Source organism: Lineus longissimus, chromosome 5, assembly GCF_910592395.1.
Source record: "Lineus longissimus chromosome 5, tnLinLong1.2, whole genome shotgun sequence".
Taxonomy (NCBI): Eukaryota; Metazoa; Nemertea; class Pilidiophora; order Heteronemertea; family Lineidae; genus Lineus; species Lineus longissimus.
Genome location: NC_088312.1, coordinates 731,588 through 743,396, shown reverse-complemented (window position 1 = coordinate 743,396; position 11,809 = coordinate 731,588). Strand labels below are relative to the sequence as shown.

At 42.2% G+C, this 11,809-nt stretch overlaps 1 protein-coding gene across 4 annotated transcripts; it reads left to right on the top strand.

Moving 5' to 3' along the window:
• Window positions 1-592: 592 nt before the first annotated feature.
• Window positions 593-11,732, top strand: LOC135487448 (cytochrome b5 reductase 4-like). Of its 4 annotated transcripts, XM_064771097.1 has the most exons (17): window positions 2,505-2,670; window positions 3,563-3,718; window positions 3,927-4,153; window positions 4,434-4,546; window positions 5,069-5,169; window positions 5,299-5,392; window positions 5,717-5,776; window positions 7,510-7,543; window positions 7,648-7,799; window positions 7,946-7,978; window positions 8,304-8,426; window positions 8,579-8,719; window positions 8,910-9,059; window positions 9,741-9,891; window positions 10,423-10,509; window positions 10,889-11,053; window positions 11,292-11,732. In XM_064771097.1, exons 2-17 carry the CDS (start codon window positions 3,587-3,589, stop codon window positions 11,344-11,346), a joined length of 1,818 nt encoding a protein of 605 aa, XP_064627167.1. In that variant the 5' UTR covers window positions 2,505-2,670; window positions 3,563-3,586; the 3' UTR covers window positions 11,347-11,732. The 4 variants fall into 4 exon arrangements, with proteins under 4 accessions (XP_064627170.1, XP_064627167.1, XP_064627169.1 ...); XM_064771100.1 differs by lacking the exons at window positions 2,505-2,670; window positions 3,563-3,718 and adding an exon at window positions 593-746; XM_064771099.1 differs by lacking the exon at window positions 3,563-3,718.
• Window positions 11,733-11,809: the final 77 nt, after the last annotated feature.

Below are 11,809 nucleotides of genomic sequence, written 5' to 3'. Positions count from 1 at the left end.
ATCCTGTTAAGAGCAAGTTTTATAATATTTGTTGGCGTTTTTTGGGCTCCGGTCAGTTACTACAGGTTTTTCAGTGTGTTGATCACGGTGATGTTGGTCACGGGTTCGACTCCCGGTGCCGAATCTGCAACGCTTTTTTTCTCTTTTTTCTTCATTATCTTGTTATCTATTCATTCATGTTTCAGTTTATTATTTTCATTATCATCATTATCATTCAAATTCTTGGCATTCGATGACGGTATTATATACATATATATCTATTTTAGTTTTATACTAGGCCTATGACAGTTATAGATATATTTGGGCTTCTCAAATCCTTGTCATTATAACTCACACAACGTATTTACATCGTCCTTTGGCTTACGGAACCTTCGTTATGCATTTCCACAGTTGGGCAAACGTACACATGTACACAAGTATGTATGCTAAAGCCAAGCCCACATTTAGTTGACAATGCCTGTCATATTTTTGACAATGCCTCTCATATTGATCCATTGACAGAACAAAAGACTCACGCGAGCAGGTAACTGCTAGCCGGCCTGGCTCAAGGGGTGGATGAGAATAAGTGCCCGAACGCTGTGACGTCAAATGTATTGTCTTTGCAGTCATGATCGGTCGCGGTTGATTTGAACGCCAGTCGGTTGGTGTGTGAGCTGCGGAGAACATCGCGGGAACACTTTCTCCGATTTCAAACGTAAAAATACCTTCAAATTTTCCGAAACAAATCAAAACGGCTGCAGCAGAAGGTAAGCACAATATCTATTCCTGATAAAAGTATGGAATGGTTTCAAAGGGTTTTTATTGTGGAAATAGTCATGCTATCAAGGCGGGAATGAACTGCGCAGTTTGAAATTTCAAGTCAGACATGTGTGAAGTATGTACATCACTGTACTTCATGTACAAGTTCAACGGCAATTTTAATTGCTATCCCTAATCAAATACCATTTGCTCAAAAAACCTAAAGGCGCACGTTCAAGTCATGATGGTAAGTATGGAAGTGATCATGTTAAATATGCGTGATGCCATCACTTCGGTTCTATCCTGTTGTGGAAATCTCCATTGAATTCATGAAGGTTTGTCTAAATATATGTAAGTTGACGTGAACAGTTTTAACAGTTTTAAATTCAACAACCATACATTTGGCGGCCACTATCCCGACTGTGGTGTAGCACCCGACTATAACTGGCATGAAAAGGGGATACGCTGGTTATGGATGTCAGATCGTGGTTCCCTGACCTTTGCAAACAATTTCACTGGACGTTACCCACACGGCGACACCAAGGACCGCTGGCTGATCTATTGATATGTTCGCAGAAGGGTGTCAAAGTCGGAGAGAAGAAGAGCCACTCTTCTCTTGTAGGGGGTCCATTTGGAAGTGTTTGCATTTGTTAGCCTTTAAGCACAAGGTGTTTATTCTTCAGTCTTGGGTTTGGCGGAGAGAACTAATCTTACATAAGTCCCAGAACAATATCATATGTCTTTATGGCAATATTTATTACTGGGACCCAGTACAGTGACGTTCTATCCAATATTCTTTGAGGCTGTTGGAGAGGCTTCTTGTCTAAACAGTACCATTCTGCCCCCTCTAAGGCATACGTTGGTAACTAATGAATTGACTGCGAAATGAAAGCAGGTTAAACACAAGGTGTTAATTCTTCAGTCTTGGGTTTGGCGGAGAAAACTAATCTTACAGAAGTCCCAGAACAATATCATATGTCTTTATGGCAATATTTATTACTGGGACCCAGTACAGTGACGTTCCATCCAATATTCTTTGAGGCTGTTGGTGAGACTTCTTGTTTAAACAGTGCCATTCTGCCCCCTCTAAGGCATACATTGGCAGCTAATGAATTTACTGCGAAATGAACACAGTTGAATTCACAATGTGAATAATTCAGTCTCGGTTTCACCGAAAAGAAGGCTACATGTTATTATTTTATAATGTATAATGATCATGATAATTAGGAGACCCTATGCGGGTGTTTGATCCAACATACCGCGCTGATGTGATTGGAGATGGAAGTTTGCCATAGTGCCTTAAAAGGTAGGCTATAATAAAGTCAGCATTAGTATGCGGGCGGGGACTACTTCTTTATGGGGCCTTATGGTTCAGCGTCTTCAAGGAATTCTATTTTTAGAGTCCAATGGGGGCCGGGGTTAAGGGGCCTTCCCCCCAATGTACTGGCTAAAACCTGTCACTTTCAGAGAACGGGGGAGGGGGTTTGGGGGACTCATCCCCCAATGTACTGGCTAAATATGTCAGAAGGACGGAGGTTTGGGGGCTCCCCATGTCAAACAGTTGTGTGAGTTCACTAGAGCTTGCTCTTTACATGTTACTCATTACCACTCATCACCTAACCAAAAATGCATCAGATAGTAATATTTAAGTAATAATGCCCCAAATAAATTGCCTAAAGTAAAGTTGTAATCATGTCGAACATTACTTTTATAAGCAGGCTGTCTTCACGGCTCTTGGGGAATATGTGCCAAAGTTTACACTTGGCGTTGTGTGAGCTACATGTGCTGATTGTTTTGTAAACATTGGGGTTTCCCACTCAATAAATCAACATTATCTGTGTGATTCAGCCGGAAAAACTATCATTTCTCTAACCAGAACAAGGCACGATTTACCAAGGTCAAAGACAGCTACCGCTTTACTCGAGGATCTGGGTGAGTAAAGGTGGAATAGTAAAAATGTCAAAGACAGTACATCATACATGTAACAGTTCAGTTCACAGACTACAGGGTGAACCAAAATGGAGCTCTCATTTCGTCCTGGTCCTGGGCAAAAATGGCTTTCATTTCATGTTGATACTCTAAATATTCTGTGGTCGTCAAGGCTGCATTGCTGCAGGTCACTGAGGCTGAGAGGGGTGAAAATGGTATCTTGAGGTGGACTGAAATCTGTGAATTCACGACATGACATGGCCCATTAATCGGTCATGAATATTGAGATCAGTGATGTGCCAACTCCAGTGTAAATCAATTTGCAAAGTTCACATTAGTGATATTGTGAATGGTGATAACATAAATAGCATAAAAGTTCAATATGTTTTGCTGCCTGGTCCACCTGGTCAGCCGCTAATCAACCAGTATTGATTATCCTGTTTTCCCATGATAGAATGGCAGTGCTGGGCATGTGCATCGAGTAAACTTCATTAGAATGATGCTGATTATGTGAAAGGTATACATGCTTCCCGAAATTGGTGGCTTGCATTGGAACTAACTTTTTCCCCCTCGTCCGTCATTAAAGGCATTCAAGTGTGTTGGTCAACCATGACTATCTCCTTTGTCCCTCCACCATAAGGCCTAGTTTCCCCTTATGACATCACTATTTCGGACACTCAGCGCCCCATTTCTGGAAAGGTGTATACAACTGTTGTGTTTCCCGAAAGTAACACTTATTATTTGACTGTTTTGTTAGGATAAGTTGTAAGTACAATTGTCTGCGTGAATGTTTTGGTGTAACTGGTAGATTGTACCTGGTAGCAATTGACCCAGTGTTGTCTAACGCATGAAATATTTTTGAGTCTAATTCATTTACATTATTTTGCTCTCTTAGACATGTTTTGCAGGTTGTTGTTGGATGTTTTGTAGTGGGACTAGGGGTGGACTTCCACATCATACTTGTAGAAGCAGTCCCCAGAGAATTAATGTTGTGGTTTTATTGTCCGATATCAGTAGAAAGGTCAACCACGTGACTTCACACTTGACCCTGGTATGTCCTGAAACCTTTTCATAAACTCGCATGAGCTGGCTGCTCAATCAGCGCTATATGATGTAGAACCTGAGCACTTCTGACTGGTACCCATTTATACACCTGGATAGTGGATTACATTCACTCTTGTAATCACTGCACAAATTATTATGGAAAATCTGGATAGCTGTACACAAATCAATAATGTTAGATTGCATATTTATTTCAGACCAAACTGGGTTGTGGAAAGTCTACTGTTCGGGCTCAGTCCCCCAAGGAAGTGCTTGTACCACCAAATCAGGACAGCATGAACAAGTCAAGCCTTAGTCTGCCACCTCCTGCGGGGCAGTTCCCTTTGCCGGGATCACCTCAGATAGCGAATTCTTCAAAGGAAAGTACACCTGCGAGGAAGAAAGTTATGTTGCAGCCGGGCCATTCCCTCATGGATTGGATCAGGTAACTAATGAGAGAAATAGGTTCATCATCATCGCGGTATTCTTCTCCTTACATGCTTGACAGTCACTCCTGATCTGCTGATAAATCAGTTGTTTTGGGCGTTGTCTCCATAAAGCTGGTCACATAGGCAAGTTCCTTCAGGCTCTTACTGTCATTCCCAATGGTTGCTATTCAAAAACTTTTAATGGTACCTTAATTGCGCCTCAATTTAGCCTTTAGGTAAGCTAAAGCAAAAACAAACATAATCCACCTTGACTTGGCCTTTCCTTCCTTTTTTCAGGCTTGCCAACAGTGGTACTGACATGACTGGCATTGGTGGCCCGATGTACCAGGTATCCCCTGAGGAATTAGCAAAGCATAACAAGGAGGATGACATCTGGATTGCCATCAAGGGTGTGCTTCTAGTGTTGCTACCGCCATGAATCAATGCATTACATTGAAGCATCAACACTTCATCGCAGTGTACTGCCCTGTGACTGCTGTGTTTTGCATTTGACATTATTTTGAGATACACCCCGTATGCTACACATGCTGTTTGTGGTCCCTCAATAGAACTTCAGTCAGCTGTGATATTCATAGTGACAGGCCATTTCAAGCTTAACCATTTCCTGTGTATAAATGGCCAAATTGACTAATCCATACAAGCCAATCTCCTTCTCAATGGGACGCAGTCCTCGTCTCATTAAAGTGGCCGGGAGCTAAGGTCTTTGTAGCAATATAAATAATCAATGACAGCTAATTGATGTTGGCAAAGATGTAGTGGATTCAGACTTGTAATTATCAGGAGGCAGAATTGATTAAGAATTAGTCCTCAATCATGTTCTTCCTGTATCAAAGCAGACTTCACTCCTACAGGCTACGGCGAGTTGAGAAAATCCATCTTCCATTGATTCCCTATCTCTCGTTCACCTTCAGGTCTTGTGTACAACGTGACACCCTACATGGCCTTCCATCCTGGCGGTGCTGACCAACTCATGAGGGCAGCGGGTGCTGATGGAACAACACTCTTCAATGAGGCAGGTATTGATCTGGTGAGGTGGTGAAACATGGACTCATCTGGTAATGTGTAAACACCAAGCCTATATTTGGTACATAGATATTAACACCACCTTTTAAAAACAGCATTGATGTCTTTGTCTTTTCAGGTTCACATGTGGGTGAATCATGAATCGATGTTACAAAAGTGCTTCATTGGAAAGCTGAAAGGTGGTGCCTTGCCCAACGCGAGTAAAATAGTTGGTAAGTCGGTCTCCTGCTCAGATCAGAGTGCCATTACCACTCATGCAACTTCGTGGCTAATTGCAGAGAGATGGGAAGCAGTTTTGAACCAGGACTGATTCAAATCTGATTATAACTGCTCAAAGAGTGGCTTTAGTTACCAGCATGTCTTATGTCTGACTTATGTGCGCTCTAAGCCCTTCAATTTTTTGATGGTATCCTTGGTTTGGTGTTCTGCAGAGCTGTTTGACTTTTCGAAGCATTCACAGTTGTATTTGAAGTCATGGAATGGAAGCCTTACTAAACCTTGCTGTATTGTTTACCTTTATTTGCAAATCCTTTCAGCCGCTAGAGTTCCCCAAGTTCGAAAATCTTCCACGGGCTCTGGGAGTTCTTTTGGTTCAGGTATGCCCTTGTTTTCTTCACTATCTCCAGCTGGTTGATGCGTGCCAACTTATTGAAACCAATCAAAAAAACCTTTAACTAGTTGTATGAAAATTTGTAGACCTCACCAGGAATGGTATCACTAGGCCAATAAACCCAACTGCCTCATCATATAGACCTCACCAGGAATGGTATCACTAGGCCAATAAACCCAACTGCCTCATCATATAGACCTCACCAGGAATGGTGTCACTAGGCCAATAAACCCAACTGCCTCATCATATAGACCTCACCAGGAATGGTATCACTAGGCCAATAAACCCAACTGCCTCATCATGTAGACCTCACCAGGAATGGTGTCACTAGGCCAATAAACCCAACTGTCTCATCATATAGACCTCACCAGGAATGGTGTCACTAGGCCAATAGACCCAACTGTCTCATCATATAGACCTCACCAGGAATGGTGTCACTAGGCCAATAGACCCAACTGTCTCATCATATAGACCTCACCAGGAATGGTATCACTAGGCCAATAAACCCAACTGTCTCATCATGTAGACCTCACCAGGAATGGTGTCACTAGGCCAATAAACCCAACTGTCTCATCATATAGACCTCACCAGGAATGGTATCACTAGGCCAATAAACCCAACTGTCTCATCATGTAGACCTCACCAGGAATGGTGTCACTAGGCCAATAAACCCAACTGTCTCATCATGTAGACCTCACCAGGAATGGTATCACTAGGCCAATAAACCCAACTGTCTCATCATGTAAACCTCACCAGGAATGGTGTCACTAGGCCAATAAACCCAACTGTCTCATCATATAGACCTCACCAGGAATGGTATCACTAGGCCAATAAACCCAACTGTCTCATCATATAGACCTCACCAGGAATGGTATCACTAGGCCAATAAACCCAACTGTCTCATCATGTAGACCTCACCAGGAATGGTATCACTAGGCCAATAAACCCAACTGTCTCATCATGTAAACCTCACCAGGAATGGTGTCACTAGGCCAATAAACCCAACTGTCTCATCATATAGACCTCACCAGGAATGGTATCACTAGGCCAATAAACCCAACTGTCTCATCATATAGACCTCACCAGGAATGGTATCACTAGGCCAGTAAACCCAACTGTCTCATCATGTAGACCTCACCAGGAATGGTATCACTAGGCCAATAGACCCAACTGTCTCATCCTATAGACCTCACCAGGAATGGTATCACTAGGCCAATAAACCCAACTATCTCATCATATAGACCTCACCAGGAATGGTATCACTAGGCCAATAAACCCAACTGTCTCATCATATAGACCTCACCAGGAATGGTATCACTAGGCCAATAAACCCAACTGTCTCATCCTATAGACCTCACCAGGAATGGTATCACTAGGCCAATAAACCCAACTGTCTCATCCTATAGACCTCACCAGGAATGGTATCACTAGGCCAATAAACCCAACTGTCTCATCCTATAGACCTCACCAGGAATGGTATCACTAGGCCAATAAACCCAACTGTCTCATCATATAGACCTCACCAGGAATGGTGTGACTAGGCCAATAGACCCAACTGTCTCATCCTATAGACCTCACCAGGAATGGTATCACTAGGCCAATAAACCCAACTGTCTCATCATATAGACCTCACCAGGAATGGTGTCACTAGGCCTAACTGGTACCGGAATACTGTGTTAGTCGACGATTGTGTTGATTCCTTCCCTGTCTCCCTTGCAGATTTTGCAGTACCAGCTGTTCCACAGACACCAAGGTAAGCAGGCAAACAGTTTCATTGGTCGTAGATTTGTTCAAAATCATTTCTGTCATCATTTCAACCTCGTCCTTAGTCAAACTTGACTCTTAATTTCCTTGCAGATATGAATGGTTTCAGAACGCTGATAAAATAATGCTAGTAGTGTACACGAGATCGAGATCTGTCGAGCAGCAGCATGTGATTATAGACAGGAGGGGACGTGTTATAGAAGTATCTGTGATTCTTGGAGAAAATATCTATAAGGTCTGTTTAGGTGAGTAAAAATCTCAGGATTGAGAAGATCTTGTCAGGAGTTCTCTGAGCATAGGACAGCCTCTTATTTACCACTTTATTTGCCTATTGTTGATTAATATGAACTGAGGCAGATGTATGCTTGATAAATGTTGTTCTTTTCTTCAGAATTGGAAGGTGAAACTAAAGGGAACCCAACAGGTAAGAGTTATAATCAACACAATTTTGTATAATTTTGATGGGTTCTTTGGAAAATTCATCAAATTGCGTTTCTTTCTAGATGATTGCCTCTTGGGGTGGAAAGGACAAACTTTGCTGTGTCGTGGGGTCAAACTCTCTTGATTTCAACATCACTGTGCTACGATGTCCTGAGGCTGACATCATAATTTAGCCATTTTATTTCCCCACAACAGAGCTCCACCACGAGAGGCGCATTAATCCGCAAAAGGTAAATTCAACTCTCTCATGTTTCGATTGCTTCAAGAACATTTGTGACTTTCCTGCCAACTGTCTTTCTTTATTTCAGTCAACATAAACAGAAGCCTTGGAAAGGTGGAAATTGTTCTCACGAAAGAGAAGGTGATCAAGTGGGGCGAAATTGGAAAAGCCCAGCCAGGGAACAATGTCTTAGAGAAAATAGCTACGAGAGGTAGGTAGTCATCTTGCTGAGAGTTCAGCCAATAGAGAACATTCCCATTGGAGTTGTTGGCTGTTTCTGATAGTACAGGTGCCAACTGTCGGAGTGAAATACAACATCATTAGGTACCCTCACAGTCATAAGTGTTTCATTTGATCTTGCAGGCCCCTGCTACCGAGACTTAGCCATTGAGAGCATTGAGCGAGTTACCCATGACACGTCCCTCTTCTGTTTAATGATGCCTGTGGGCGCCAGAATGATCACACCCATAGGAGGACACATTTATCTAAAATGTGACTTTTTAGGTAGGTTCTGTGTTCTGTAGCCTGAGGAATAACTTGTTCTTGACTAGCTTATATAGAGAAAAAAGCAAAGATTAGAATCGTGCGGAATCCAATTTACTTCAGTGTGTACCTACCCTTATTCCAAGTCTATATGAATCTGCACAAGATTCAACTCATAAATTAAACTGTGTCTTTTAATTCGAATTTTCAGGAACTGAGGTGGTCCGACCGTACACAACTGTCTTGCCGTCATTAGATAAGGAAATAGATAAAAGATGTCAGGATGGAACAGTTATTTATCTCATGATCAAAATATACAATGATGGCGTTTTTACACCAAATCTCGGAAAAGCAAACGTGGGTGAGTCGTTAAAGCATACATAAGTAAATATTAACCTTTGTTTGCGTCATCAAACCCAGATTATCTGTTTGCATGATCAGTGCCAAGTTTCTTAGTCATAGCTGACTTTGTCTGTAGGGAGAGGATTCATCATACTCTAAGTATAAGAGACGTCTAACCTCTGTAAATGGAGTTGTGTTTAACATACTTGGCCCCACCATCACCTAGGTTAAGCAGCACCAAGGGTAAATGGAGTTGTGTTTAACATACTTGGCCCCACCATCACCTAGGTTAAGCAGCACCAAGGGTAAATGGAGTTGTGTTTAACATACTTGGCCCCACCATCACCTAGGTTAAGCAGCACCAAGGGCAAATGGAGTTGTGTTTAACATACTTGGCCCCACCATCACCTAGGTTAAGCAGCACCAAGGGTAAATGGAGTTGTGTTTGACATACTTGGCCCCACCATCACCTAGGTTGAGCAGCACCAAGGGCAAATGGAGTTGTGTTTGACATACTTGGCCCCACCATCACCTAGGTTAAGCAGCACCGACGGTAATTGGCCCCACCATCACCTAGGTTGAGCAGCACCAAGGGCAAATGGAGTTGTGTTTGACATACTTGGCCCCACCATCACCTAGGTTAAGCAGCACCGACGGTAATTGATGATGTATAATGCTTCTTCTCCATACCTACTTGCAGGTGATAAGTTTTCTGTGTCAAACTGGGAATGCAGCTTTGACGAGACTAAGCTCACTGACTCTTCTGACTTGATCCTATTAGCTGCTGGCTCAGGATTTACTCCGATGGTCCGTCTCATCCATCAAAAGATCCACTTGGAGCAGAGCGACTGGTAGGTGAAGAGGATGTTCTTATAAACTAAGGCCAGGCCATGAGAATGTTTGGTGTTCGCTGACGCCAGACAGGGATTCGCAGACAGGCTCTTATCTCAAAGACACTCATCTTTTTTTCTTGTCACAAGTTCACAATTGCAGTTGCCTAATACATGTAGGTATATTGAAAGTCACATGTTGGGGTTGTGATGATGTAGTTGATAACCTTCTGGCTCCCAGGATAAACTCTTGATAACCACTATATTGAGGGTGTCGCGCTTAGAGCTAAGTCCCTCGGCTGTAAACCTGTTAATCCCTTCTCGCTGTTTGTGACCGTGTCAGTTAATTGGATGATTCTCATCCTCGAAGTGTACAAGGGTCAGGTATTGTGCCAGTCTACGTACTAGTCTGAGGTATTTGGGTTGTTTTTTATTCCTGGTTACTGAAATATGCTCTTGCTCCAATCAGTGGCAATCAGCATGACATTCTGACCAAACTGATATGACCAGACAGAAACTACATGTTCATTATGATCTACTTCAATGTTTCAGTAAAGTAAAACTGATGTTTTTCAACAAAACTATTGATGACATTCTGTGGAAATCACAGTTGGACCAGTTAGCACAAGGCCACAAAAGGTAGGTCTCTTGGTCATTGGAGGGATGTCTCCTGGCTTGAGATCAGTGGAGACTAATGTAAATGGTCACCAATCGAGCTTCTGTCACTCTGAGGGCAAGTCATACTTATTTGCTTCATACGTGTAACAGTGGTACTATGTTTGCACAGAAACACACGTCTGCTTGGAAGCAATTAAGGTGTTAAGTACATCAGGTAGTGTTTATTGATTGGTGTGACACTGATTGATTGATTGATTGAAATGACGTGGATAAGGCGTGAGCTCAGAAAACCGGATGTACATGGTTGTTGCCACGATCAGAGCACTTAGACTTTGCTGGTAGTACAGGATGTCCCAAAAGGCATGAAATAAATTGAAAATTACCCAATCTGTTTTTTCAGCTTTGAGGTGCATCATATCCTTTCTAAAGCAGACGACAGTTGGTTGGGCACAAGAGGAAGGATACGGAGAGAACTCCTAGAACCATTCACTGCCCTCTTAGGCAGTGAGAGGAACGTGCTTGCATGTGCGTGTGGACCAAGAGCTTTTACTGATGAAGCTGTGAGGTGAGAGGGTGACTGGTTTCGACCAGTAATATCTCAATACTGACTGGTTTCGAGTGATGTCTCTATACTGAATATTCAAGCTGAATACTCAAAGCCAGCAAAAGGCGGGTCATCCCAACCTTCTGATTGTGCCTTTGTCCTTGCAAGATTGATTTGAGATGAATCGAAATCAGAATCAAACACTTTTGCCTACCATTTCTTCATTCACCATCATTTTGAAATCCTTTTTCTGTTGCAGGTTGCTTGAAGAACTCGGACTCAAGAAGGACCAGGTCCATGCGTTCTTATCATGAAAGATATCTGACAATCCTCACACTAACAAATGAAAAACAATACACTTATCTCTAACACAAGGCCAGTATTAGAGTATTATAAAGCTTGTATTACGTGATTGTTCTGTGATACATTTTGAAGAATATTTCATTCAGAAATGATTTTTTTCAAAGGCCATTAATGTTAAAATCAATCATTGTTGGGATGGATTTTGCTGACTGTGCAATTTGATAAAATGGGTGAAGTTCCATTGCTAATTTGAAGGTGGTATCAACTACCTTGTGTTTCGTCCAACTCCGCCTCATAGTGTAATGGGAAAGTCTTTTTACAATAATGTTAGTGTTATTAACTGTTGTATACATATAGTCTAATGAATTATAAATGGATCTGTGTTGATGTTTTTAAATCTCTTGTTATTGTCATTACATCATATGTTCCTTGGACCGATTGCAAGGACGATTTCACAATTGTGCCTTGGGCTCT